This window comes from Branchiostoma lanceolatum, chromosome 3 (assembly GCF_035083965.1).
Source record: "Branchiostoma lanceolatum isolate klBraLanc5 chromosome 3, klBraLanc5.hap2, whole genome shotgun sequence".
Lineage (NCBI taxonomy): Eukaryota > Metazoa > Chordata > Leptocardii > Amphioxiformes > Branchiostomatidae > Branchiostoma > Branchiostoma lanceolatum.
This window is the reverse complement of record NC_089724.1, coordinates 8,975,410-9,002,610: the sequence shown is the minus strand read 5'-3', so window position 1 is coordinate 9,002,610 and position 27,201 is coordinate 8,975,410. Positions and strand designations below refer to the sequence as shown.

The 27,201-nt window shown below is 42.9% G+C and overlaps 1 protein-coding gene across 1 annotated transcript in view; it reads left to right on the top strand.

Annotated features, from left to right (window-relative positions):
• Window positions 1-27,201, top strand: part of LOC136430057 (uncharacterized) — a 29,597-nt gene that overhangs the window by 300 nt on the left and 2,096 nt on the right. The window contains exons 2-26 of the mRNA XM_066420329.1: window positions 2,332-2,528; window positions 4,041-5,135; window positions 7,177-7,292; window positions 7,865-7,982; window positions 8,482-8,656; window positions 9,212-9,450; window positions 10,057-10,359; window positions 10,830-10,970; window positions 11,419-11,529; window positions 12,310-12,597; window positions 13,093-13,222; window positions 15,989-16,102; window positions 16,573-16,700; window positions 16,963-17,231; window positions 17,787-17,895; window positions 18,187-18,300; window positions 18,770-18,888; window positions 22,327-22,441; window positions 22,920-23,007; window positions 23,135-23,221; window positions 23,526-23,680; window positions 24,166-24,417; window positions 24,918-25,050; window positions 25,527-25,640; window positions 27,178-27,201. The exon at window positions 27,178-27,201 is cut by the window's right edge and continues 104 nt beyond it. Of these exons, the coding sequence (XP_066276426.1) occupies window positions 2,382-2,528; window positions 4,041-5,135; window positions 7,177-7,292; window positions 7,865-7,982; window positions 8,482-8,656; window positions 9,212-9,450; window positions 10,057-10,359; window positions 10,830-10,970; window positions 11,419-11,529; window positions 12,310-12,597; window positions 13,093-13,222; window positions 15,989-16,102; window positions 16,573-16,700; window positions 16,963-17,231; window positions 17,787-17,895; window positions 18,187-18,300; window positions 18,770-18,888; window positions 22,327-22,441; window positions 22,920-23,007; window positions 23,135-23,221; window positions 23,526-23,680; window positions 24,166-24,417; window positions 24,918-25,050; window positions 25,527-25,640; window positions 27,178-27,201 (4,684 nt within the window). The 5' untranslated portion in view covers window positions 2,332-2,381. The remainder of the gene's footprint in view (window positions 1-2,331; window positions 2,529-4,040; window positions 5,136-7,176; window positions 7,293-7,864; window positions 7,983-8,481; window positions 8,657-9,211; window positions 9,451-10,056; window positions 10,360-10,829; window positions 10,971-11,418; window positions 11,530-12,309; window positions 12,598-13,092; window positions 13,223-15,988; window positions 16,103-16,572; window positions 16,701-16,962; window positions 17,232-17,786; window positions 17,896-18,186; window positions 18,301-18,769; window positions 18,889-22,326; window positions 22,442-22,919; window positions 23,008-23,134; window positions 23,222-23,525; window positions 23,681-24,165; window positions 24,418-24,917; window positions 25,051-25,526; window positions 25,641-27,177) is intronic.

Below are 27,201 nucleotides of genomic sequence, written 5' to 3'. Positions count from 1 at the left end.
ATTTTAGTGTACAAAGTTTTCTATCGTATTTCTTATGGAAATAGAAGAAACACTCGTAAGACAGACTTATCTGCAAATTCAGAGTCAGATTAAGGTTTTACCCAAATCGTGGGCCATCTAAAGCGGTTTCCAAAGCACACAAAGTCAAAGTTTATCATGGCTTCTCATATGCTTCAAATCAGTCATGTTTTGTTTCTCATCTAACAATCAATGATGATCTGCCTTGAACAAAAGTAGATTTTCCATCAGTGTATGTGGGGCAGTCGTCTGCTGCCCAGAATATTTTGTGAAGCAGCGACCGTTTTGTGTAATTTAGATTGATGAAATTGATCACTTATTTTTGGCGTGTATCGACTTTGTCGTGTTGCTATGGGATCAGCATTAAGTGTCTAAAGTCGTTATGGTGTGGTAAAATGTCCCGAAGATGCCTCTCCCCATCAGTCATGTAACTTTCCACGATTTCAAAAAAAGAGGTATCATCATTTTGATGCCCTATGTCATGAATGTGTTTTGTAATGGCCACAAGATTGTGATCTAACAGCGGCCCCATTCATTGCTTAACCTACTAATTACCACATGGCATCTAGCAATAGCAGTTGTCAAGACAGTAGATACCTTGATACCAAAGACTCTCTTAAGGGCAATGAAATAGATAGTCTTAAAGCCGGTATAACTGCTTTCTCGTCATCTGCCTTAAAAGCACGTGTAAGATAATCTTTCTAATGAAGGTGTGTGTGCTCATTAAGACTTTCAAGGTGGTGCTTTTTACTACCAAGGGACGGCAGTTGAAGACGAAATGTCATCATCATCTGATTAGCTTCGTAAAAACTAATGTTAAGAAAACGTTTGCATATGTATGATTGTTGTAGTAGTACAAGGAAAGGTGTTTTGTCACACATATTGCTGTGTGATACAAACTTGGGCTAGCCGCCATTTTCTCGGGCTAAGAATGTTGAACGGCTGAACACAATACTAAAAATCAGATCTAAAGCTGTCCCCAACACATACAAAGTCAATCATGGATTCTCATTCGATTCAATCTGTCATGTCGTTCTATTGTTTTTCTCTAACAATCATTGGCATTGCTGATCTGCCTTAAACAGCAGTGTATCTTCCTTAAGTGTATATCTCTAATTAAGATGCCAGGGTGACTTTCTATCTTATGTGTGGAAGTCTTGTGCTACCCAGAAACAATAGAATAATCTGTCGTGGAGCAACGGCCGTTTTGTATTTACAATGATACTGAAAAGGAATGATAGAAAAGCGTCGCAGTGACTTTAATGCCCAATGATTCTAAATGCGATTTGTAATGGCCACGAGGCTGTGATCTATCAGTTGCACCATTCATTGGTTAGCCAACTAACCAAACAATTACATTTTGGCATTTTTGATGCAGCAGTAGAAACTGAGATACTCTCTTGGGGAAAATAAAGCCGGTATAACTACTTTCCTATCTTTTGCCTTAAAGGCGCGGGTTGAATAATCTTTCTGCTGAAGGTGTAAAGAAAATTGAGATTTTCAAGATGATGTTGATACCATCAATGAACGGCAGTTTAAGACGAACTATCGTCATCACCTGATTCGCTTCGTAAATACCATCATAAAGAAAACATTTTCATTTAAATAGTTGTTGTTATGGCATAAAGAGGGGGTGTTTTATTAGACATACTGCTGTGTGATACAAACCGAGGCATATCTATTGCCCTAGGCTAGCCGCCATTTTCTCGGTTAAAGAATGTTGAACGGCTGAACACAATACTGTCCGCCTGACTGCTTCTGACCACTTTCCCTATTGTTGTCACCTGTCATGCCCCCTTCCCTCACCTGGCTCTAACACAAACACCTGGTAAACACATATACATGTAACCAAAATAGGATACTTTCAAACCGGTAACCTATGCATGAGTATAAAACATTATGATGATGTTTACACAATTGCAACACGCCTTTGGACTATTTGACCTTACTAGATGATTATAGGAGCGTTATAAGACAGTAAATTGGTCTATCAAGTTTCTGGCTTAGGAACCGTTTTGAAATTATTGCGCAATGGAGATATACTTTGTTAAGCAAAACGAAGCATTCCTTTACAGTGAAGAAAGGTACGAGGGTGACTCAAAAAGTAATGCGGATGGTTTTACAACAGTCTCATATCGTAACCTCACCTGCATTATTTTTGACTCACCCTCGTCATATGAAATATTTTCGATGAGCAAATACCTTTCACCTAAATGTTCATAATCGGTCATAACACGATTGTCACCATAGTTGTGAAATTAAAATTTGGTATCTATCGGAATTTAAGACCATAATTTTTTTTTAAATTTTCAGCCGGATGAGCCGAGTACGGGCGCCTCCCAGGTAGTCTGTAGTGGGTCGTGATGGGGGTAGTGTCGGACGCGTGGCGCAGGGTGCCCCGCCGGTTCTCCGTGCTGGGTCTGATGGTCCTGGCGCTGATCGCTCACGGCGGACTACAACCCAACTTTCAGGTGGCCGTGGTCAAGGTGGTCAAGTCAGCTTTACTGAAGGTAAGCCATGGAACGTTTTTTCCGATCACACTTTTATTTTGAATTCAACCGTTGTGTCTTTTTGTGTGCTTGTCCATAGCCCGTGCAGATTGATAAAAGTAGTTCTGTTCTTGCGCACTAGCAAACCAACGTATAACGTATACTCACATTGCATTTGCAAAACATCGTAAATGCATAATCATAGATCGCACCAACAACGCCAAGCACTATACGTAATGCTACCAAAGTGTCCAAATGTGAAAAAAAAGTAATCTCGAGTAAAACCTTTCCTACCATCATCTTTCAGTGCAGAGGATTCTAGTTTTGGGTAGACGCACGTTGTTTTCGAAGAACACATATCAATTGTACCACAATTCATTTAACATCTACTAACATAATTCCACTAGCTGCAGGATACATTATTCCGCCACCCAGAAAATATACGTCTAAACAAATCTCCAATCCAACGTCCCCAAGAATAACGCATGCACTCATGTATATCTCAGCTGTGCATCCCTTGGGTGGGTGCTGCATTAGAAATCTCTCTAACACACTGTTTTTGAAATTGGCAAATTTATGTAATCCTGCGGATTCATGTTAATGGAGGTTAGTAGTTGCGAAACATAAACTTTACATGTAGTTAATATTCTCCAAACAAACACGCGATAACTAGCTCCTGCCCATAACCTGTTTCGAGCCTGGTGTATTGTTTGTCCAACCACCGCCGGCTATATCTTACCAGAGTTATGTGCAGGGTGACCTTGCCTGCAGGTGGTTGACACACGAGTCAGATCCTTTTGTTTCAAGATCAAACGACATGAAAAACAAGATGGCGGACGGCCCCTCAGCTACATCATGAAGCGTATGCTTGATTAACCGGGTGGTGAAGATGACTGACTCTTTGTTTGTTTGATCGAACAGACTCGTATCACAGATAGTGTTCGTTCATCTGAGCTGATTTGATTTAAAGCAGTCAGTAACCGTTCAACGTATCATATTGTTATCTTTTAACTTGAAATCATTTGTGAGTTACGCCCAAAAACAGTTACTCACGAAAGCAACTAGATAAAATTTTAAAACAGTTTCAAAACTCTATCCAGTTGCTTGAGTAGTTGTTTTTGGTGAATCTTATCACCGAGATGTCTAACCTTCATAAACGCATTTGTCAGTTAGTTTTGACCTTTCTATCATCTGATAAATGCACCACCATTGCATCTCGTTTGCCACCCTCTCATGTTATTATTTAAATATTAGCTAGTGAAACCACTGAAATGAAAATTAGTATTCAATTATTTTCAAAGATGCACATTCTATAAATGTTAACACCTAGATGCACACTATCGAAATATCTACGAGGGTAAGTCAGAAAGAAACGCCTTTAGTATCATAGCATGTTCATGTTTGTATGGAATTACTTGAAACTTGGCAAAAATATAAAAGCACATCTCTTCTTGAGACTGAAATATCTCAATCTAGTAATCTGCATTAATTCATCCCTGTATCACTCATTCACACATACTTTAACATCTACAGGACAAACCTGCTGACCAGGGAGCGCCTCCAGAGTCCAGGGTGGAGCAACCCGACTGTCAGTGCCAAACAAGTGGGCGGGGCTTACCCTACACCCTGACGTCACGGGGCGGGGTCACGCTGACGCTGACCGACAGGGACCTCGAGAGACTTCGGACATTCCTAAGAAAAAACCTCATCTTCGACAACCTGAGCCAGGATGGAAGAGAATCACACGACAACAGGGGAACAACCCAAGCCTCAGACATGCCACTGTCCAAACAAAAACAGTTGGAATTTTTGAAACATTTCCTAGAAAACGAGCTCTCGCACGATGAATTACTACGTATCGTCCCAACACTATCCACGGAAAAAGACCTTCAGTCCTTATTAGACACAGCGAAAGATATTGCAAACATAAAGCTACAAGAAAACACACTAACTGTACAGGATAAGCCAAAATCTCTTCCGTCATCCAAGCGAATCCGTTTTCTTGAGGTATTCCTACGGGAAGAATTGTTAGGAAGCAGCAGTGAAGAAGAATTGCCAGGAAGTAGTAGTGAGGAAGAAGAGCCTGATGAGATTCCCATCCCTGATAACCCCCTTGGAGAAAAGAGAGGAATGTCGTCGGAAAAACACATTCGTTTTTTAGAGGTTTTTCTCAGAGGTGAACTGCTGAATCAAGATGGCGAAGCCAGCAACCTTGTGTCGCACTCTCAACGTGAATATAACCCCCTGACGCAAACAGACGAATGGCGGCCTCAGCCCATCAACAGACAATGGTACATGTCCTTTCTCAGAAATTTCCTTTCTTATACCCTAGAGACTGAGCACAGTAAAGCAAAACGTGAGGTTGTAAAACGTGATACAGGAGCTAGTGCCTCAAAACATGAGAAAAAGTCAAGCCAAACGTCGTCAGAAATGAAAGATCACTCGAAGAAGAAAAAAGGCGGGAAAAACAAAGTCGTGCTACCAGAAATTCCAGGTTTGCAAGACGAGGCGGCGGAGATTGACATAGATTTTGAGAACATCATGGCGGAGGCCATGGCCATGTTCATCCCCGGACTGAACGTGACGGAGGACGGAGAGGACAAGCGTGGGCTCGGACAGATGATGGCGGTAAGTCTACTATTATAGACTATTATTACTCTACTATTAAAGAGGTCAAACCATAAAAGCTTAGATTGTATTCCGTAGTAGTTCTTAGAATAAATAGTCACGTGTTCCACTTGCCACCCTTGTTAACTTGCACTGTCTGTATACTTTTCTATGCATTGTTTCATGTCGTAATTATCCCTCGGGAAAGAACTTGCAAATAAAAATCAAATCAACTATCATAGAACGGCCTGTCCCCTTGTCCAATAAACGGCGTCGTAAGCTTGACATCAACTGATTTCATACTTTGTCTTTTAGCTGCTACAGTTACATAGAAAACGGCGTCGTCGAACAGATAACACCGTTGCCGTTGAATGATAGATATGTTATGATATCACAACTGTACTAGCACACTGTTATTGAGTTCAACTGTTCTTAAAATCACTTCTTATCATAGCTGTACGCGGTGAGGTTTACATTCAATAGGCTCCAAGTAGGCGAGTCCCTAAAGAACTAGTTATCCACCATCCAAAAATCGACCATAGCATGTCAAGGGTCGATATATCAAAACTGGAAGTACCGCTGCAATACTGCAGAAAGTCCCCAGGAGGCCCTTTTTTTATTTACCGATATATTGGAATGTGTTCAAATAAATACGCAGAGTTGTATTGAAAAAAAAAACATGGTATAAAACATGTGTCTCACCTAAAAAATGTATTCAACCGACGTTTCGGTGACCATTTGTGACCTCCCTCAAGGCAATTCCGAATCGTCGGTTGAATAAATCAAACCAACAACTTTATTCAAAATATGCAGACTGGCAGGATATCCCACTGGATATCCTGAATTGTTCTGACAATAACAATTGGCGGTTCCACTAGTCATTATATACAAAATACAGGTCACAGTTCAATTTGATCTAAAATGTCCTTGAACTATAAAATAATTGCAAGCTTGTGTGCGTGGCATCAAGAATAAACCGTCGGACAGGAATGACGAGTTTAAATAGCCATGAATATACATGTTAGGACAATTTAAAGATCAATACAATTTAAAAACGATGGTTTTCACCACATTACACGTTTAAAAGTTCACGAAAGTGACTGGTTGTACAGTTTTGTGGCATGAAACAGAAACGAGTTCTTCAGCCGTTCGGTCCTACAAGTAGGTAGAGTTCTATGGTTATGGTTTCTGAGAGTTCTACCGGTTTGTTGTTGCCGACTGCTTGTTGTCATGTAGTGCAAGGGATGGTCTTCAGAGTGCATCTGTTGAAAGAGTTTTAAGGCTGCTTCGTCACGTCTAGACTTGAGAGCTGGCAGGTGGGTTGTTGCCTGGATACCTCCATTCCCGTTGATAATCCTCGATGCTCTCTTCTGGACAGATTCGAGTGTTTTTGACTGGGTTTTGTTACATCCGGCGTACACCACGTTAGCATATTCCAGAACGGACCTGATTAGGGTTGTGTACACTGTAGTGAGGTCGTCTGGGGGCATACCACCTTTAGCAAGTAAGCGAAGATAGTGGAGACGTTGTGATCCTTTTTTTGTCGCATGTGAAATATAGCTATCCCACTTAAGGTTAGAGGTCATCTTGAATCCGAGGTAGGTGGCGCATGTGACAACAGGTACTTCTTTCCCACCCAGTATGAGCGGTGGAAGGACTGGAGGTATTCTAGAGAAGCATATTCTGAGTTCGTACGACTTGTCGCCGTTCATGACCATGTTGTTCTGTGTTGCCCATGAGTCAAGGTGATCGACTTCCTCCTGCATGGTATCGTCCGTTTCCGCGGTGACACAGGGCATGCATCTGGACAGTCCTATATCGTCTGCGTATCCAATATTTGTAGTTGTTGAGTGTTTGGTAGTTCGAGAGGACATGTATACTAGGAATAAGTAAGGTGACAGAACTCCCCCCTGTGGGACTCCGGAGGTCACATCTTTCCAGCTGCTGAACTGACCGTTGGCAGCGACACGTGGTGTTCAGCACTCACATCTTCAACCGTGGTTGTGTAAAAAGAGTCTTTTTATTCAGTGACTTACCAACCTGATGAAACTATTGTCACCAGGCCACCACCATGTCGCCTGCGGGAATGGTGTTCAGCACTCACATCTTCTTCCTGGCCGGGGCCACGCTGACGTCATTCATCGGCGGCATGCTGTCAGCAGTCTTCTCTCCCGTACGGTAAGGAAGCAGTTTCAGGGCAGCCTGTGTCATACAATACATGTCTTTATTTGTCAGGATCCGAAGCAACTAACAACATACAAACAATCCGAACATCTAACATATTGGCAAATATTAAAAAGCGAAGGATCCTAGCAAATATCCTCAGGTGTCCGAGGCGCAGCACAGATCCAGAACCAGACGTATACGGCGTCGGAAACTTTCCAATCTGCGGTGCACCTCGGTATCCGAGCAGTGAACTGGGATTTGTCCGGATTCGCTCGGAAACGTTCGTATCCGCCATGATGCACGATTCCGGATCCGAGGTTATTTTATGCAGTGACATCTCGCTGTCAAGGGCTGTTTGGGCTTCTAGAGGCCCGATCAGCAGAAGGCTCGATTTAGTCAGGATTACTTTCACAGTCACTATGAAGAAAAAACTAGACAATGATGATATGTGTTCTTGGTTACAGCTGTACTTGTCTATTGCTCTCAAAGATATACATGTAACAGGCAAGGCTTTCTTAAGTTCAAAGATTCCAAGTAGAGCAAAGAAATTCATAAACTGTTTCCTGATCTTTGTACCGTCGCAGGTTGTTGGGCGGCACGATTTTCGCGGCCTGTATTATCCACATGGTGACGCCCTTAGCTCTGAACTGTAGGATGGACTACATCGAGTGTGCTCTGCGACTCATGCAAGGCGGCCTGACGGTAAGTTTCATAGAAAAAAGAAATTCTCACTGTTACTTGGGTTTGGTTAGCTCTTAAAAGGATTGAGCATGTTAGTCCAGTATGTTCGGTCGGTTAATGACATTTCATCCAAAACAAGAGCTATTTACAAGTACTGTACCTTCATCACCATAGCATGTCCAGAACATGAGATATCAAAACCGGAAGTTCCACTGTAGTACCATAGCATGCCGCTAGGGGGCCCAAAATCTCAGGTCTCAGGAAGATCTACTTTTACCAAGAATCAAGGCAATTCATTCAGGCATTCTTGAGTTATCGTGTTCACAGACGGAAGGAAGGACACACACACACGAACGCTGACGAAAACATAACTTTCTATGCAAAGGTAATAAAGGCGACGACAATGGAGAGCTATAGAGAAAATACTAGTTAATCTTTGTTTTCGATTCCAGAGTTTAAATTGCTCATCGAGTGCCAAACACATACATCGTGTATAAAAAATTTTCTTGTCTGATGTTAGGGTCTAATCGAGCCGTCGACGTACGGCGTGATGTCGCACTGGGCGGCTAAGAACGAGAGGAGCACGGTGGTGTCACTCATCACGGCCGGTCTGACGTCAGCACACACCATCGGCATGCTGGAGTCAGTAGCGCTGTACGAGGCCATCGGCTGGTTCTACTCCTTCTACGTCATCGGTTAGTGTGCACACAAGTGATTACGTAGCAGTCTGCTTGATCGTACTTGACTTATAGTCCTATTGGGAACGCACGGTCTTCCTCACTGGGGTGTGACGATGCATGCAATTGGTTGTCACAGATATCCGACAAGATAACAAGACGTATTTTTTAAATATCGCTTTTGGACAGACAATGACGACGTGGCACCGCACTGAAGTTCTTCAAAACTTATTTTAACAGTGCCAAGTACAGAGAACAATATACCCATTATTACAGCTGGGTGGAGTGAGGAAAGTCGTCCAAAGTGTCTTTCACAAGGGCACAACATCGGTGGCGTCAGGGGATTCGAACCCGGGACCACTGGGTTCTGGGCCAAGCACCCTGCCGTTACGCCACACGACCCCACTACGTATTGTGACCATTTTTTAAATCTAATTGACAAAAGACTGAAACAGAAAGCAATTCAGTTGAAACTCTTTTAATCTTTGCTTCTAATCTTTAAATGAATTTCTTGTGCCCTTAATGCGATTTACAACCAGGCATAATGTGCCGGTGTATGCTGACCATTTTCAGGCGGTACTGGGGCTCTACTGGCCCTGCTGTTCTTCTTCTCATCGCCGAGCACTCCCGAAGACGACCCGAAGATGAGCGTGGATGAGCTGATCCACGTGACCAAGGGGAAGGACAAGGGCATCTCGGCCTACGACCCGAAGGACGACGACGACGGAGCGAAAGGAGACGACGATCCCGGGAAAAAGGAAGACGACGGAGCGAAACCTGCGGATGATGGAGCTGCTCCAACTAAACCTATGGTAAATGCCTAGCCATCATCTTTTAGTGTAGTAATGAAGGGAGTTCACGGAACAACGGTTGCTATATTTCTAAGGACGTAACTACATATTACTATTTGTTGGCACTAATGTATGATATATATATGCGAGACTGACGGCTGCCAACAATGTATAATGTCTTGCTTATGGATCGTAGTTCAATTGAGGAATAAGTGCTGCCTGTGCCAGATGACCGAGTGACACATTAATGCTACGCCGATCAGTCTTCGTATTTCAAAGATATCTTCATTTATCAATCCATTTATTTGTCATGTAAACAAAATTACATATATGATTTTGTCATATCATCTACTATTGCACGGGCTAACAACCTTATAAATTTCCTCGTGTTATGGTCTCTATCTGGTCTTTTTCAAGGTTTAGATAAGGCAATTATGTCCCAGGATATTTAAGTAACATCACTACCACAACCCCGGACCCTTTGTTGGTTCTTGATGTAACATGGGCGGATATAGATGAATTTTACTTATGAATTTTGTGATGGAACAACTACAGGTTTCATGTCAAAATGTCTTGTTTGAAGGATGGTGTGGATTCATTAACACATAACAACTTTTCCGGTGACAGAAACCCGTCTGTAGAGCGTTCACTAACACCACGTCAACGATGACAAATACTTCGCCAACAAACAAACCACCCACACAGCCTACAGCTGACGGCGAAGACAAACCGACGGACTCAGCCGAATCACCGAAAGAGTCAACACCGACAAAGCCGAAGACAGAACCGAGGAGTGCCGATGCCCCTCCGAAGAGCCCGACGGAGGCCGAGGCGAGGCCGAGGATGAGGCCGAGATCGTACTCGTCCTCTTCAGAGTCTTGGTCGTCAGAGAAGTTTCGGCCGTTGTCAGATTCTGACATGCGGGAAAGGGTAAATATACAAATTGACCAAAAGGAGATACGTTGCCAAAAGAGCGCTGTCAGTAATGTTTGTCCATGAAATATTTCTCATACTTCATTCCTTATCTCATTAATTGGACATCATCGTCATCATTATGTTAACACACATTTGAATGTTGGTCAATTACGTAAGCCCCTATCTCACTGGAACCCGTGACACGTTGGCGACCTCGCTGCGTCCTAAATTTGATTTGTGTTACCCTCGTCTTTATAACGGGAATATCATGCAAACCGTACAAGTATCACTAAAAAGACGTCAAAACGCAAAAGCGCAAAAAATCGCTTTTTGTCGATGAAATTCGTTGAGCGCGCTGTGAAATCGCTCGGTCGCAACGAGGTCGCCAACGTGTCGCTGGTCAAGTGAGATAGGGGTATTTGAGAATGATAGAGAGTAAAACTAGATGGCAGCTGACTAGTTTTGTTGACTACTTCCCTACACAGATCGTACACGGTGCCGAGAGTTCGGACGACTCGGAATCCGAATACCCGATGCCCGACGACGACATCGTCGCCAGATCAACAGCCATTCGGAAGAGGAAAACCACAAGGATTGTCCGGGAGCTTTCTGCTAGATTTGGAGTGGTGAGTTAAATGAGTAACACAACTCATGATTGAAACCTTTAAGTGAGTAATATGTTTATAAATTGAGGCAATTGAGGTAAGTGCTTTGCAGATGAAGCAGGTCATTTTCTGGTGTATTAAAGCCCCCTTCACACTTGTGCGTATATAAAAATCCGCATGAGTTGCATATTTTCATGTTTTGGTTCAGGTTAAGTTTGAAGCCGAAGAAGTCATTTCTTTGGTTCAATAACAATGCTGCACAACGGTGGGCCAAGGTAGAAAACCACTTCTTCCCCGCAAACTTTACTTTTACCCCCCAAAATGTAAATGCGCAACTCATGCGCACTTGAAAATCCGCACAAGTGTGATATGGCTATTAAACTAATTTGTTAAACTCGTACGTTCCGACGCGGAGCTTTACACCTGAATTCTATTCTAATTTCAATCCTGTGACATTGCTGTCCAACAGGCTGAAACATGGGGTCCATTGCGGCTGCGCGGAGGCACAGAGGGGGGCAGTAGCCCCACCCCGCCCGACCTGTCCGGGATAGAGGACAAGGCTAAGGACATGCTCGCAAAGGTAACCAATCTTACTCATGTCATAGTCATCAGTCGACGTGCTTACGCACCGTCGGGGTTATACCGCCCCTTACGGGGTTACATACCCATCATCGTTTGCTGGTACAAGACGAGGATGCTTCAGGTCTCCCGTCCAAATGTACTTGTGTACTTGTGTCATTAATCCTCTGGTCACTAAAGAGGCAACGCAAGCCACACGGCAAACCGGTCTGGGTTACAGGCTGAATAAAAGTTCTTAACGGGAACTATGTGGCTCCAGATGTCTTACTGGGGGACGACTGCGGTGCGAAAGATATCATTAGCTGAGGAATGAATCCACCCCACTTTATACTACCCAGTATGACTACAAGATGCAGGAAAATATCTCAGTCATCTCACTGAAAGTAGAATCCACCGTGTTTCCAAATCTGTGATGTACTGTTTCATCACTAAAGAATGAGTAGCAAACTCGTGTATATGCATGTATGTCCTATTGTCAAACTAGAAAACCTGTTAACGCAATCGAAAATGTTATCTATATGGCCTTACTTACATTGAAAGTTGTGGAGAAAGCCCTGATCATATTTCATCCCATGCTGACAGTCCCGGGTTCTTTTGATATTGAAAGAGGCAACGGAATAGATGGGAGAGTAATATCAGACAATGGACAGGCATGACACGAAGTGAAACAGAAAACCAAGAAGATTGGAGAAAACTGGTTGTCCCAACGGTCAAGTAGTTTGGATAGATGAGATGAGAGAGGAAGACTTATACACTAACTTAGTTACAATGTTTGTATTAGGCCGAAGACTTGAAGAAGAAGTTCCCTCCATGGAGAGACATCATCTTCAACAAGCCTGCCCTAGCCTACATCCTGGCCTACCTGGTCTACACTCTCACTTTCTGCCTCGTTATCAACCACCTGGCCGACTTCTGCGCAGTCGTGCTCAACGAAGGAAACGACGAAGGTCTGGAGAACATGATACAAGACCTGACCAAGGCTGGACACAAGGGACTGACCAAGAGAATGTCCATTCCGTACGAGTACCGGGCTACTCGCGGCAACCATCATGGCTTTAACATCAAAACGGTAAGCAACACCTCAGTAATGTTTTTAATTTAGTCATATCGTTACGCTGTTTTAGTTTTAAAGGTACGAAAAAAGGGAGCTCAGTAATGTTTGAAAGCAATCAATGAATGTAAAATAACAGTTACGCAAGCAACTTGATTTTGCAAACGGTCAGACGTTTCAGACAGCATTCGCTGTCTTTCATCAGTGACTGATACTAGTAACCTGGATGTCTAACCTTCATCTACAGTTAATGAACCAATCATTTCTTTGAAATGATTTTTTCCAATGACAGACATGCTGTTGCACTCAAAATTTCTAGACCAAGATTGATATTAGTCGTGTTGAAGTTAGGAATAACAATACTTTCACAAAAGCAACCTAACACAAATGCACGTAGTACAAGTCATGGAAAAACTGCTTTACTCCTTTGATGGAAACAATACAATCTGTCTGGGGTTTCAACGGACCCTCCTGTGTACAAACCATGATTATGTGTTTTCCCCGTATATCCAGTGTGAGTACGGCCCGTGGCTAGGCACATACACCACTATCACACTCCTGGTTGCCGGCTTCCTGGCCGATCAACTATTGGATTCAGGAAAAGTTGACATCACCGTGCTCAGAAAAGGCTTCCACATCGTCGGTGAGTCATGGAATATTTCTGTTATAATAACCTTCAAGAACGTTATGTTTTGGGAGGCGTGTGTCTGTGAGTCGGTGTGTGTGTGTGTGTTTGTGAACGTGATAACTCGAGAATGCCACGGTGGATTGTCTTGATATTTGTTATGTAGATAGATCTTACTAAGACCTCAAAATGATTAGATTTCAGGCCCCCTAGTAACTTCCTGAGGAACTTCCGGTTTTGATATCTCGTGTTCTTGACATCCTATGATTATTATTCTAGAGCGCTTTGGAGGTAGATTATTTCTATTTCCTTTTGGTATGATGGTAATAATTTGCTACGTTGGTCGTGCAAATACTGAAAAGCAAACACAAATGATATTTCTAAACCATGAAAATACAACTCTCATTTTCAAGTTTCTACAACTGCAAGGAGCAAAGTTTTGTTTCCACTGTATGTTGTACAAACGACGCATATTGGTCTTGGTTAATCGGTTTGTAACTGACTGCACATTGGTGTATAGTCGGCTTTTCAAACCAATTATAGCTACCGAGTCTCTTTCGTCCTCTTTGATTAACCGGTGTCCGTAACATGCTAGAGGAATGCGGTTATGCCCTTGTTTGGAGCCCACAAGTATCCTTAGCAACAAATTTCTCACATATCATTAACTCCATTAGTCAACGATTAAAAGACATCTATATTCAAACATTCTCAGCCGAAATTCACAACGATAACAGGGATAAATCTTACAGCAACAAACTCCGAACTTACCGTCTGTTTAAGTCATTGTATAAAGAAGAAGAGTATTTATCCATTAGCAACATCAAACACAGAGTGGCTACTACTAAACTCCGGGTTAGCTGTCACAGATTACATGTCGAAACAGGAAGGCACAACCGCACGCCTCTACAACATAGACTTTGTCAACATTGTAATTTAAATCGAGTAGAAGATGAGCAACACTTCGTCCTAGACTGTAAATTATACGATAGCGAAAGAAGTGTATTTTTTAACCTTATTAAAGAAAAATTCCCATATTTCGAATATCTTAATGCAACAGACAAATTCATATATTTATTACGCCTGGATAATCCTTGTATTAGAAATATTGTCTGCTCATATATTTACACATGTACAAAGAAGCGAGAAGAAGTCGACTCTACTGGACTAGCTTAGTTTAAAAACACGTTTTGTCTACACTATATGTTTACAGCTTGTATTGTTGTATTATGTCCTTGTATGTTCCATGTGTTAAGTTAGACGACCTGTACCTAGCCCCTCGGGGCATGAATGCACAATAAAGGTCTTTCATTCATTCATTAACGTTGTGTCAGAGTAACGGCCGTTACATAAGGTATCTTATTTGACACAACTACATGAACCTGTATACGAGATACTAACCTTACTGTATACAAGACATTATCCTTTGATACGTCGAACAAGTGTCGTCATACACCCACCTTGGAGTTACTATCCACCAAACTCTGAGATGGACTGATCACGTTCAAACAATGTGCAGTAAATCCAGGAAACTTATAGGTGCACTCTGTAAACTTAGAGGAAAACTAAGTAGGGAGGCTCTTGAACTAGCGTACAACACCACGATTAGGACTAAGTTGGAGTACGCCTCTGTACTGCTAGGTGATCTTTGCAGCTCAGCCAGCAAATTGCTTGACAAAGTCCAATACCATGCAGGCTGCCTCACAACCGGAGCCATGAAGGGAACTCCTAGTATCAGACTTGCACAGGAACTAGAATGGGACAGCCTAGCCTCCAGGAGACACTACCACTCCATGGTGATGATGTACAAGCTCACAAATGGCCTCGTGCCAGCACACCTCCAGTCGCTCATCCCCTCCACAAGAGGTGAACAGAGGTCAACTAGACTTCAGCTCCGCAACACAACGCACCTACACGTCCCTCGCTGCAGAACCAAGGTGTACAGGTCCAGCTTCATCCCTCATGCATCAACCCTCTGGAATCAACTTCCACAGAGACTGAAGGAGGCCTCGACCTTAAACAACTTCAAGAGAATGTGCAAAGACTACCTCCTGACCTCTATGCAGCATCAAGCGTACAGACGCCTAGGTTCTAGGCACTTTAACATCCTCGCTACCAGGCTAAGAATGGACTGGAGCCCTTTGCATTCCACCCTGCATCTAATGAAGATCAAAGACAAGTTGTGTTCCTGCGGTGCGTCCTCCGAGACTGTTGCCCACTACCTGCTACATTGTCCGCTCTACAACAGCCAGAGGGACGTCCTAGCTGCTACAGTCCACCAGCTTACACAACAACGTCTGTCCGTGTCTACCTTACTGCAGGGGTTACCAGGCTATGACAATCTAACAAACAAAAAACTTTTTAAGGCTATCGAAGCATATATTTCCTCTACAAAGCGTTTCAACGGTCCTTCCATTTGCCATCCATGTCAACTTACCATGCCAAACTACTTCAAATCTTAATTACTTTAGTATTGTCAACCTTGACCTCTGACCTCTCAAACCTCTAACCTCCTTGTCATTTTTATTATTATTATTATTATTATTATTACTATTATTATTATTATCATTATCAAATCATTGTGTACGTTAGTGACCTTATTTTGTATATATGCGTAGTTTTCAACATTGTAATTGTATGTGCTGTGTCAGACGCCCAAAATCCGCCACGGCTGCCTGGGTGGTCTTGTATTGCCGTTGCAATTTGAATAAAATAAAAATAAAATCCTTTGATACGCTTACACACGACCTTTAACGCTTATGTTCTGCATGCGTGTTATATTCTCAGGACAAGTCTGTGGAGCCCTCCTGATGCTCGTCATCATCCTCACTAAGGACGAGATGGTGACGTACTACGGCTCTGCCGCCTTCATGGTCTTCATGGGCGTCACCATGGCAGCAGGTCAGCACATTAAGGACTATATCTTGTGCCGTAATGGTGCTTGAATCGCCCGCACTACTACGCATCATTTTATGAAAGAGCTTTGAGACTATATTTATTTTTCTCACTGTTTCACTGCTTCACTGTCACAATTCAATTCAATCCTTTTTAATTTATTGTAAAATCAAACTGGCAGACGCACACGCAAGACGTACATTTTAATTGTGTCGATCTTGTGTCGTAGTAACAAAAATTATTACAAAATAGTATAAAAATGAGAATGACGTTGTGATGATCATATTTGCGTCAACTCCGAACAGCATCCTTTCATAAAAAATAATTTTGACTTTTAACTATAAAGTTAACATAGATGACCATATCTTCCTTTTACATGTAGTCATTGCTTTCCTTTAGATGTATGTAAATAATAAATATCATTGACAGTAAATATGTTTGACTTAAAAATCAATTTCTTTCCCTCTCTTTCCCAGGGTTCACAGTGACCCCGCTGGACATAGCTGACCGGTATGCAGGGATCCTTGTGGGCGTGGCTAAAACTCTGGCCAGCATCGTGTTGCTCGGCTGTCCTATGCTCTTCAAGTTCATGAACAAATTTGGAGTAAGTCATGATAACTATACTAGTATATAGAATGTATTCATCTATCTATGTTAGAGTATAGCTGATAGCATTCGGCTGTTTTATGTACTTACGAGTTTTTGTAAGTCATGATAGTGACGATGTTTGTCCATGGTAGAGCTTCACTCGGAGTTTGTTGTTGTTCAGTGGTTCGGTAATGTACTCTTTGGTTACAATTGTCTACATTCTCAACATACAGATCCAAGCACCTAACCCTTGCTTTTTCAAACCGTTTCTTGAATAGATACGTGGTTTTGAGGTGGCCATAGGAATCATGATAGGGCTTGTCGTCCTGGCGGCAATCATCTATGGTCTCCTGGCCAGCGCCGAGCCCCTGCAGATCGTGGTAGAGAAACCCCGCCCCAAGATCAAACTGCCAAAGTTCCCCTTCCCGTCAATCTCCGCGCCCAAAGTGAAGATCCCCTTCCCTGATTGGTTCAAGCGGAGGGAGGAGCCTGAGGGCGAGGCGAAGGAGGATGCGGGGGAGACTGGCGCCCCGATGTCGTGGTACAAGTAAGTCCCGCGGACATTGCTTTACGTAGATAATGCTACGAGCTGTAGATGGAATAGAAGTTCATCTTTCTTCTCTTATGAAGATTTCATACGCTATTTCCGTGCACGAAATTAAACGGTTATAACTACGAAAAAGCCTTCGATCTTTATATAATGTTACGTCATTCGTAAGTCCCACTGACATTGCTGTTCGCAGATAATGTTACATGGTATATAACGCCGCAGACGTAGAAATATAAGTTTCTTCCCTTTTTTGGTTTTATAATTCCAAAATAATTCCATACACAAAGTAAAGCGCTTACCAACAGTCTTTCGATTTCTATACTGTCAATTACACTGTCATAGATGAACTTTTTTTCAAACTCTTTTGAACATTGTCGGATACACCGTGAAAACTAGTCCCGACCATGCCATCAATGACAGAATCTCCCTTTTTAGGCGTCGTATCCCCTACATTCAACCCATACCTAGCGCAATCCCTGCTACTTAACTAGGGCTTGTACACTGTTGTTTAATCTTCTCAATTAATCGTTCCTTCTCCCTGTGTTCATCCAGGAAAGTTCTTGACGGTGTACCTAAGCCGGACATAAACTACCCGACTGTAGACTGGTTCCAACTGCCGACCCAGAAGGCCCTCTGCAGCTGTATGCCTAAGAGATATCTGGTAGGATTCAGTTTAACAAGTTCACACGCTGTATTGACTGCAGTAAGCACAAAGGCACAGAATGCTGATTGTCTAACTTAGCAATGATAATGATCTGCCGAATTTTGTGCAGGGAAATCTATTAGCTACCATACTACGAAACTTTTGATTTATCATACGAAGAAATAGAGATGGAGAATTTCGATCTATACATGAAGATCATATGTAATAGAAAATGCAAATGGTAAAGAGTTGCCCTCCTCAGGTGACGTCAATGAGAAAATGCTGACATGAACTGCCCTTCTCCATCAGATCGCGATGCTGTCATGTATCGGGTTCCTGATCGAGTACGGCGCCCGGACCAACATGGGCGTGGCCGCGACACAGATGGTCAACAACGATGCCGTCATGGGCCAGCTTTTCCAGGTTTGTAGACAGAGACTTTCATTAAGTATCGACATTTAAATTGCAAAGATTTATCATGAACTGGTACGTTATTCCATCTGAGAGTAGAGATCAATGATATTGAGATCAATGGTATTTCAACATATTTAGTGAAATAATATCGTCCATAATCTATTGTCTAACTTTATTGAGTGTATCTAACCGGAGAAAAAAATCCGAGCGCTAGATGATAATTGTCTATTGTTCGTGTATTCATTGATTTTTAAATACGTATAAGGTGATTGCATACCGACTGGACTGCTAGGCTCAAACTTGTTTGTACATTGGTTTTAATTCAATTTGTTCACTACGACAAACCAGTAAAAGACATCTTGAACATTGATTGTTGACGCTTGAAACGGCGCTTAAACAATCTTCTCCAGGTTTCTTTAACTGAATTAAATTTATAAAGATATATAGAATAACCCGATCTCTGTCCCCTGTGTTTCAGCCATCTGAGTTCGAGTGGACCATGTTGATTGTGGGGGTGATCCATGGTGCTTTCTTCCTGGGCTTCCTGCTATCCCGACCTCTAGGAGGATTTCTGGTTTCACGATACCCAGCAACGATGTAAGTTAAGAAATATCGAAATTGCATTGTTATCATTATGTATTGTATTCTAATGTATATTGTACTTTACTTTACTTTACTTTATCCTTCCGCTTATGCCTGGGGGGGCGTCGCGGGGAGATGTAGTCGACGTTCTGCTGCCAGGTGTGTGGCCTCCTGGAGTGTCATGCCGTGCGCACCGAGGGTCTCTGCTACTCCGTCTCTCCATCGGCGGCGAGGTCTCCCTCTGGCCCTTACTCCTGAGTGCCTGGCAGTGTAGGCTCTTAAAGCCGGTTGGGTGGTTGGCATTCTTGTCAGGTGGCCGAACCACTGTACCCTTTGTTTGGCAATGAACTGGAGGACTGGTTTGTTGCCAACTAACTGTCTGATGGCCTCGTTTCTGACTCTGTCCCTCCTTGTCTTCCCTGCTGCTCTCCGCAGACATCTCATCTCACAACTTGTGATTTTTCTCTCCTGCGCTTTGTTGAGAGTCCAGGTCTGACATTGGTAGGTGAGGGTTGGTATGAAGACAGTGTTTATCAACTTGGCTTTGGTGTCCATGGGTATACTTGGGTGCTTTAGGAGGGGTGCAAGTTGGTAGCTGACAGAGTTTGCCTTTTGTATTCTCGTCTCTATTTCTCTGTCCATCTTTCCGTCCTCTGTGAAAATGCTGCCCAAGTACTTGAACTCCGAGGTTTGCTTCAGGAGTTGCCCGTTGATAGAGATCTCCAGTTTCTCAGGGCGGCGGCCAACTGACATGGCTTCTGTCTTGCCAATACTGATCTTCATGTCGTGAGATCCGCATGCTCTGTCTAAGCTGTCCGTGTGGTGCTGGAGCCCTTCCTTACTGTCGTTGAGGATACTCTGGTCATCGGCAAAGAGCAGCTCATTCAGGGATGTTGGATCCGGGTTTGCCTCCTTTGTGATTTTGTCCATGTAGACTGTGAACAGCAGGGGTGAAAGCACACACCCCTGCCGCACTCCGGATCGTACCTGGAACCATCTGGAGAGACCATTTGGTGTCTGTACTGCGCTCTGGCTGTTGGAGTAAAGAGCTCTTATATTTTCTAGCAGTTGTCCTTTTACACCGTACTGTTCTAGTATCTCCCAGAGTTTGTTCCTGTTTACCCTGTCGAAGGCCTTCTCTTGGTCCACAAAGACTAGATGGAGGTGCTTCTGATACTCGCATGTCTTTTCGCAAAGTTGCCTTAGTGCAAAGATTGCGTCTGTACAGCCTCTTCCCTTCCGGAAGCCGAACTGAGCTTCGCTGAGCAGCGGGTCCACTATGGATCTTGTACGCTGTTCCAAGATCTTTGCAAATATTTTACCTGTGTGGCTAATAAGGGAAATACCTCGGTAAGTGCTGCAGTCTTTCTTATTCCCTTTCTTCTTCCAGATTGGTACCACTATTGACTTCCGCCAGTCTTCTGGTACACACTGTTCCTCCCATGCTTTCTGGAATATCTTCGTGAGCCACTTTACTCCAGTCTCGCCGCAGGCTATGATGGCCTCTGTCGGGATCCCGTCGACCCCTGCTGCCTTGTTCCTTGGGCTCAACTTGAGTGCTCTCCGGACTTCTTCCTCCAGCACGTTGGGTTCTGTGTGTTCCGGGTATCTGGGGCTGAACTGCGCTTGGCTGGTGTTCCCCTCTACTGGGTTGAGAAGCTCTCTGAAGTAGTCTTCCCATCTCTGTCTGATCTTGTCTTCCTCGTAGAGAGGGTTTCCGTCCTGGTCGTTTATCACAGAGGTGGGGTTGTAGGGTTCATCTCTGAGTCGCATGGCTCTCACGCTCCTGTAGAATTCCCTTGGGGACCGTTTGCAGAGTTCACTCAGTTCCTGCCCATAGGCCGTCCATGAGGCATTCTTTGCGTCCTTCACAGCCCTCTTGCTCTTCCTTCTTGCAAGCCTGTAGTTGACATAGTCCTCATGTGTCTGTGATTTTATCCATGTTTTGTACAGTTTCTTCTTTTCGTGGATTGCCTCCTTCACCTCTTCGTTCCACCATTTCGTGCCCTTCCTGTGTCCTCTGCCCTGTCTCTTTGTTCCGCATGTGCTCTTGAGACAGCTTAGAAGTGTGTCTCTGAAGATGCACCAGGTTTCTTCTGCAGTTTTGTTTCTTATGTCTTCTTGTTCTAGTTGCTCTTTGACTTTTTGTTTTAGCTCTTCCTGTATGTCCATGCTTCTCTGTAGTTTGTGTAGGTTAATGCGTTCTTCATGTGGCTCCTTTCTCCTGTGATTTTCTCTTTTCCGCTCTGTTTGAGTCATCAGCACTGGTCTGTGGTCTGTGTCCAGCCCGGCGTTTGGTATCACTCGTGCGTCACGGACTGTGGCTCGTCTGGATACTCTGGTGAGGATGAAGTCTATTTGAGACGAGACTGTCAAGTCGTTCCACCGGTACCAGGTCTGTGTGTGACTAGGTCGATGTTGGAAAAGAGTATTTGTGATGACCAGGTTGTGCTCTGCGCAGAGGCTCAATAGTTGATGCCCGTTGTAGTTGCATTCTGTGTTCTGGTCGCTGTGGGGGCCCAGGTGCATTTGCCATGGGTCTCTTCTTCTTCCGACTCTTCCGTTGAAGTCTCCCATCACCACTACTTCCTCCTTGTCAGGTACTTGGGAGAGGGAATCTGAGAGTTGCTCAAAGAACCTGTCCTTATCCTCCTCTGAGTAAGAGTCGTTACATGGTGCATAGACTTGAAAGTAGTTGGTGGTGCTGCCTTTCTCCCTGACTGTTATCTTAATTATCCTCTCTGAGATGTAGGCAGTGTCTGAGAGATACTTTGCTTTGTCCGGGTGCAGGATGACTCCTACTCCGTGGGTTGCCCTTTGGTTTGGGTCTACCCCGCTCCATGTTAGTACGAAGTTGGAGTGGATTTCCTTGCAGCCTTTCCCCTTCCTTCTGCTGTCCGATATGCCCATGACTGAGATGTTGTGTCTTGTCATGAACTCTACTATTTCTGGCTCCTTGTCTCTTAGCCCACTTACATTCCATGTCCCAATCCTTGTCCAATCTTGTCCATTTCCGTTCCGGGTCGTTTGTCCGTTTTGATCAGTCCTTTTACATCTCCTTAAGTTTCTTCGAGCAATAAATAATCCGCCGCCGGCTTGCTGGGCCTGTCGCAGCTTCACCAGAGCCCCGTTAGCCAGATGTTTCGGTGTGCCGATGTTATGGGCTGTCCTACTCCATCTGTTTCCACCTCCCACGGCGAGGACGAGGGGTTGGTCTTTGGGAGGCATGTATATTGTAATGACTTTTTATTCCATTTATTGTTGGTCATATTTACGTTGAACGTTCGTCTGTATTTTATGGGTCAGCCGTTACCAGCAAGAGCTGCCTTGGCTGACCCAGTGTAATGAAATGTTTTATTCTCAAGAAATACAAATCATCAAAATTAGATACATGAGTATGAGTTTGAAAAAAAAAGAAGACATTCTTATGATCCTACGTGTGTTTCCCCTTAGTGTATTTGTGCTGTCGATCGCGGTTTCAAGCCTTGTGAACCTGTTCATTCCGGTGGCCGCAACGGTGCATTTTTCAATCCTAGTGGCGCTGAGAGTGATTCAAGGCATGAGTGAGGTAATGAATATTGCCTTGCTGTTTCAATCAATCACATTTATTTGGTAGCATGATTTTATGTACAGTATATGCTATTTTGGTTTTGTATCATTGAGTAATTTGCGTAACGTTTTTTGTTACATTTGTTGTACTTTGAGTTGAAGTAAAGCCAAGGGCACATTGAAAAACGCATTGTAAACAATCTGTATTCCCATGGTAAAATGTTTTTCTTTGTGACCGTCATTATTTGGCTACGTTTGGAAAAGAGAGTGCTAATATCCTGCCAAATCTTAATTACAGATGAAGGTCAGCTACCAATAAATGCACTCCATGGGGCCGGGCACAATTTTCCGACCGAGTGAATTCAAAAGGCCAAACGATTTAACGTCGTGCAGCAAATGATAACATAATTGACAGAGAAACTGAACCTTAGAAATATATTTGTGAATGATTAGTTAAAAAAAAGATTTGAAATAACAGATAATTTTTTGGTCTGCAGGGTCTCACCATCCCTGCCTCCTACGGCATCTGGACCTTCTGGGCTCCGCCGACTGAGAGGAGCAAACTGACTTCAATCACAGTCACAGGTACGTGTAACAGTGACGTCATAAGGCACACGAGGAGGCAGTCGTTACTTCTCTCAATAGAAACACAATTCTGGTCCTTTGTCATTTTTTTAGCAATGCTAATTATGTTATCGTCCTTATTTTTCAGGTCAATACATAGGAATAGTGATAGGCATGCCCGTATCTGGAGTGGCTGTTTTCAACATTGACTGGCGGTTTCCCTTTTGGATTTACGGTAAACTTACTTACTACGTTGTTATATTTATAGCTACCTTATAATCACTAAGTATCTGATACTAGTATGACATACATTGAAAACGTTAATGGAGAAATTTGAAAAGACGGAGTAATTGTTATCCCCCTAACATGCGAATAATGCCAAAATATAGTTTTGAAGTATGTGTGTCTCGCTTTAGTTTAGACTCAGTTTAGACCTATTAAATAGATGCGAACAGTATAGTTGACTTTGTAGGGATCACACTGCATCATGAGGCATATGAAGGATTGAGGACGATAATTGTATTCCTAATGAACTACAGGTGGTGTCGGCCTGGTCTGGTCCCTCATATGGTACAGCATGGTGTACGAGTCACCGGAAGTCGACAAGTACATTGACCCCGAGGAGCTGAAGTTCATCCAGGATAGCATGACGTCACTTCCGGGACTCATACCACCCAGTGAACCTGACACAAAGGTATGAGAACTTCTATGACCACCATTTTAGTACAACAATATAACAGTCATTTCTTACATTTTAACATTGCAACATAATTTAGTTGTTGCCACTGGAATTAAATGACTGTTGAACATCATCAATGTCATTGACATTGGCAATGGGTGCATTTAAACATCACATTGAAAGAACAAGTAATATCTAGGACTGTTTAGTTGTAAGTAATATTTACTTGTTCATAGTATACTATAGAAGAACGTAATTGTGCGACAATTGTAACAGGTACAATGTATGGCAACTTGTACATATATGTTAATTGAACTATTGCTAACGACATTTTTTTTGACAATCTTTAAGAACTAATTTACTTTATGGATAACAATAAAGACAATCTAACTGTATGCTAATAGTCTAGAACATTATGCTGATGATAGTATACTGCGTGAGGAATGTATGGTATAACATTGTATACCGCTAATTTTCATCCATTCATTTTCATGTTTCAGTCTGAAGCCTCTGAGGCGTCAACTGACGCAGGCGAGTCCACCGCGAAATCCCCGCCATCACCTGCCTCATCGGTCGGACCAGACCTCCCAACACAAATCTCACCACAGAAGACCCCGTGGAGACACCTCCTGACGTCACTTCCGGTGTACGCCATCTTGGTTTGTGACACCTGCGTGAAGTGGGTGGTGTACCTCATGCTACTAAACGCACCGATGTACTATGTACAGTCGTTCAAGGTCAACGAACTAGAGGTTTGTTCAACATCATTCAATCATGTTTCTTTCTTGGTAACAGTTCGTCTCATTGACACAAAAATATTACTTCCTGACAAAAGAATCATGTTATATGTTTGTTCAACATCATTTAAGTCTCTCACCTGGCCGTAATAATTCTCATCGTTGACACAAAAATATTACTTCGAGACAAAATGCGCTATTAGGAAGCACCGCACTATGTCAACAAATTTGCATGAAGACTTGAAGCGTTAAGGATTCAAAGACGAAATTTCTCCCCAAGTTTACTACTTGTTGCTGGAAAAATACTGTCTATATTGGATGAGTTTCAACTGAAGAACAAGGTGTATGATTATTATGAAACTGAGCAATTTGTAATTATCATAGTTCAAATGACATGTCTCGCCCTAGACGTGGGACTGAGTGAGTGAGTCTATGATAGCTGATCAGCTCTGAGCTTTAAGGACTATTATCAGGGTTTTGTGTAGTCTGACTAATGTCTCGGTTGTTCCACCCAGGCCGGTGCCTTCGCGGGTCTCCACTTCTTCCTGCTGATGTTCGGGCTGCCTCTGGTCGGGTCTCTGGCCGACTGGGTGTGGAGAACACAGTCCATGTCCACCACCACCATGAGGAAACTATTCAACACCCTGGGTACTTCAATCTTTTTTTTTTCACGTGGAATATAGTTGTGACGTGAGAGAAAGATAGAAAGAAAAACGTTCGCTTGCATTTTGTCTGTGTTTCTACGTCATTGAATTATGCCAAGATATTCACTACGTTGAAAATGTTTGAAAATGTATTAAGGTAAAGGTAGTCCCATGGCCTTTTTGGGGCCGTAGGGGCAGTGGGTTGTTATCCACTGTGTCAAGGGCATAGTATTGGAAGGCGGAGCCCAACCCTCTCCTTCCACCGCCTTTTACCTCCCCAAAGGAAGTCATTTTACTCCTGGGTGGGTAGAGGAAGGTCGTGCAAAGTGCCTTTCTCAAGGACGCAAGACCAGTGACACGACAGGATTCGATCACGGAACCTCTGGGTTTCGGACCGAATATCCTGCCGTTACGCCACACGACCCTGCTAAGAGCAAGAAGTTCAGCTAATTTTTGTGCACATTTCTTTGTTTTTACCAGGCATGTTCGTCGAGGGCTCCTTACTTCTAACCGTCGGCATGACATCCAACATTTACGTGTCGACGATTTGTCTGAGTATCGCCTTGTTCTTCCAGTCCTTCCCTCTCTCGGCGGGTAGGTAATCAAGATTATCAATATAGCTAGATGTGTTAACTCGCATATATAACGTTGGGTAACATAAATTCGTGGGGTACTTAAATTCGGGATTTTTCGAAAACGGGGTATTTAGGGATATGTGCTAGATGCAACATCAGTAATACCGCTAGAAATGCAAACTTGACAGACTAACGCATTCAGAACACTGTCTGAAAAGCTTCGATAACCATGCATTAGAAGTTGGCGACGTCAAAACCTCTCCGTCCCTTATTGACAGAGTCTGGGGGCTTCGTGGGAGACTCACACTGCACGGTTGTTCGCTGGTTTATAAGACAAATGTCACATCTCCTGCCTGCTAAACACAATTATTTACAAGACAACTTATTACAATCTCTTTTGCTAACCTGCAACTGGATTCTAAGTGTGATCAATCATCAAAACTCCTCTCTGTTGCTACAACCTACGGCACGTGTATTTTCCCGCCGCCATATTGTTAACCAGAATCCTGTTGTCAAGCAGACGACAAAGGTTTGTGAGGAACACTTTTTTGTCTAAATGCTGCGTGTGATAGTGGACTGAGGAAGATATTTCCTGAAAGTTTGCTCCTAACACAACAAGGAACACATGGACATAGTAGTATTACCATTGCTACGGCATCCAGCTAACTTACCATGAATAATGTAACGTTACACGTTGCCCGATGATGACGATGGGCCGACTTTGAGTGAAGTTCTACCGACTCAACACACGGGTTGTTCCCGAACTGGCCTGATGTGTGCGGTACGGCCGTTTTTTCGTGTATTTTTTTTACTTGGACACGTCTATATCCATAGCACTCTCCTCAAGCCAAGGATGGAACGAATAGCTGCTGTATAAAATGTGATTAGCGGTAAGATATTCAAGACGAATCTTCTCTCCCGAATTAATGTGCCCCCCTGTCCGACAACACTGTCATTGTGCGTGCGGCGGACGGTAGTTTCAAGTTGAAATATTATGGTGTCAGCACGACTAGAGACAAAATCTACCATATATATGATTAGTGCAAAGATAGTACATGATACTGACAGAATTATAGAAAAAAAGGATGGTTTATTGTTCTGCTAGATTGATTTCAGTCAACCATTATCGGAAAAATCCCGAATTTATGTTACCCAACGTTACAGACATCAAATCATAAAATGATAACATGCAGAAGAAGCCGAAATCTATATGGTTTTTCTCGGGCCTTCCCAAAAATGTAAGAATATGAGAATTCTAGCATTGTAGTTATGAGGATAAATATATAAGCAAGGAAAATTAACTCATGAAAGAAAGAAGTAAAAATTATGTTAAAAAAGTATCTTTGATACATATATATATATATATATATATATATATATATATATATATATATATATATATATATATATATATATATATATATGTTGCATTGACTAGTTGAATTGTAGACACTCTGGCAGCGCGTATCACAAAGAAATTTCAAGTTCATGAAATACATGATAGATGAGTTCAAAGAAGAAAGTTTTCAAACCTAAACTCTCGCCGTTTCTCGCAGGATATAACGTGAATGCCTTGGACA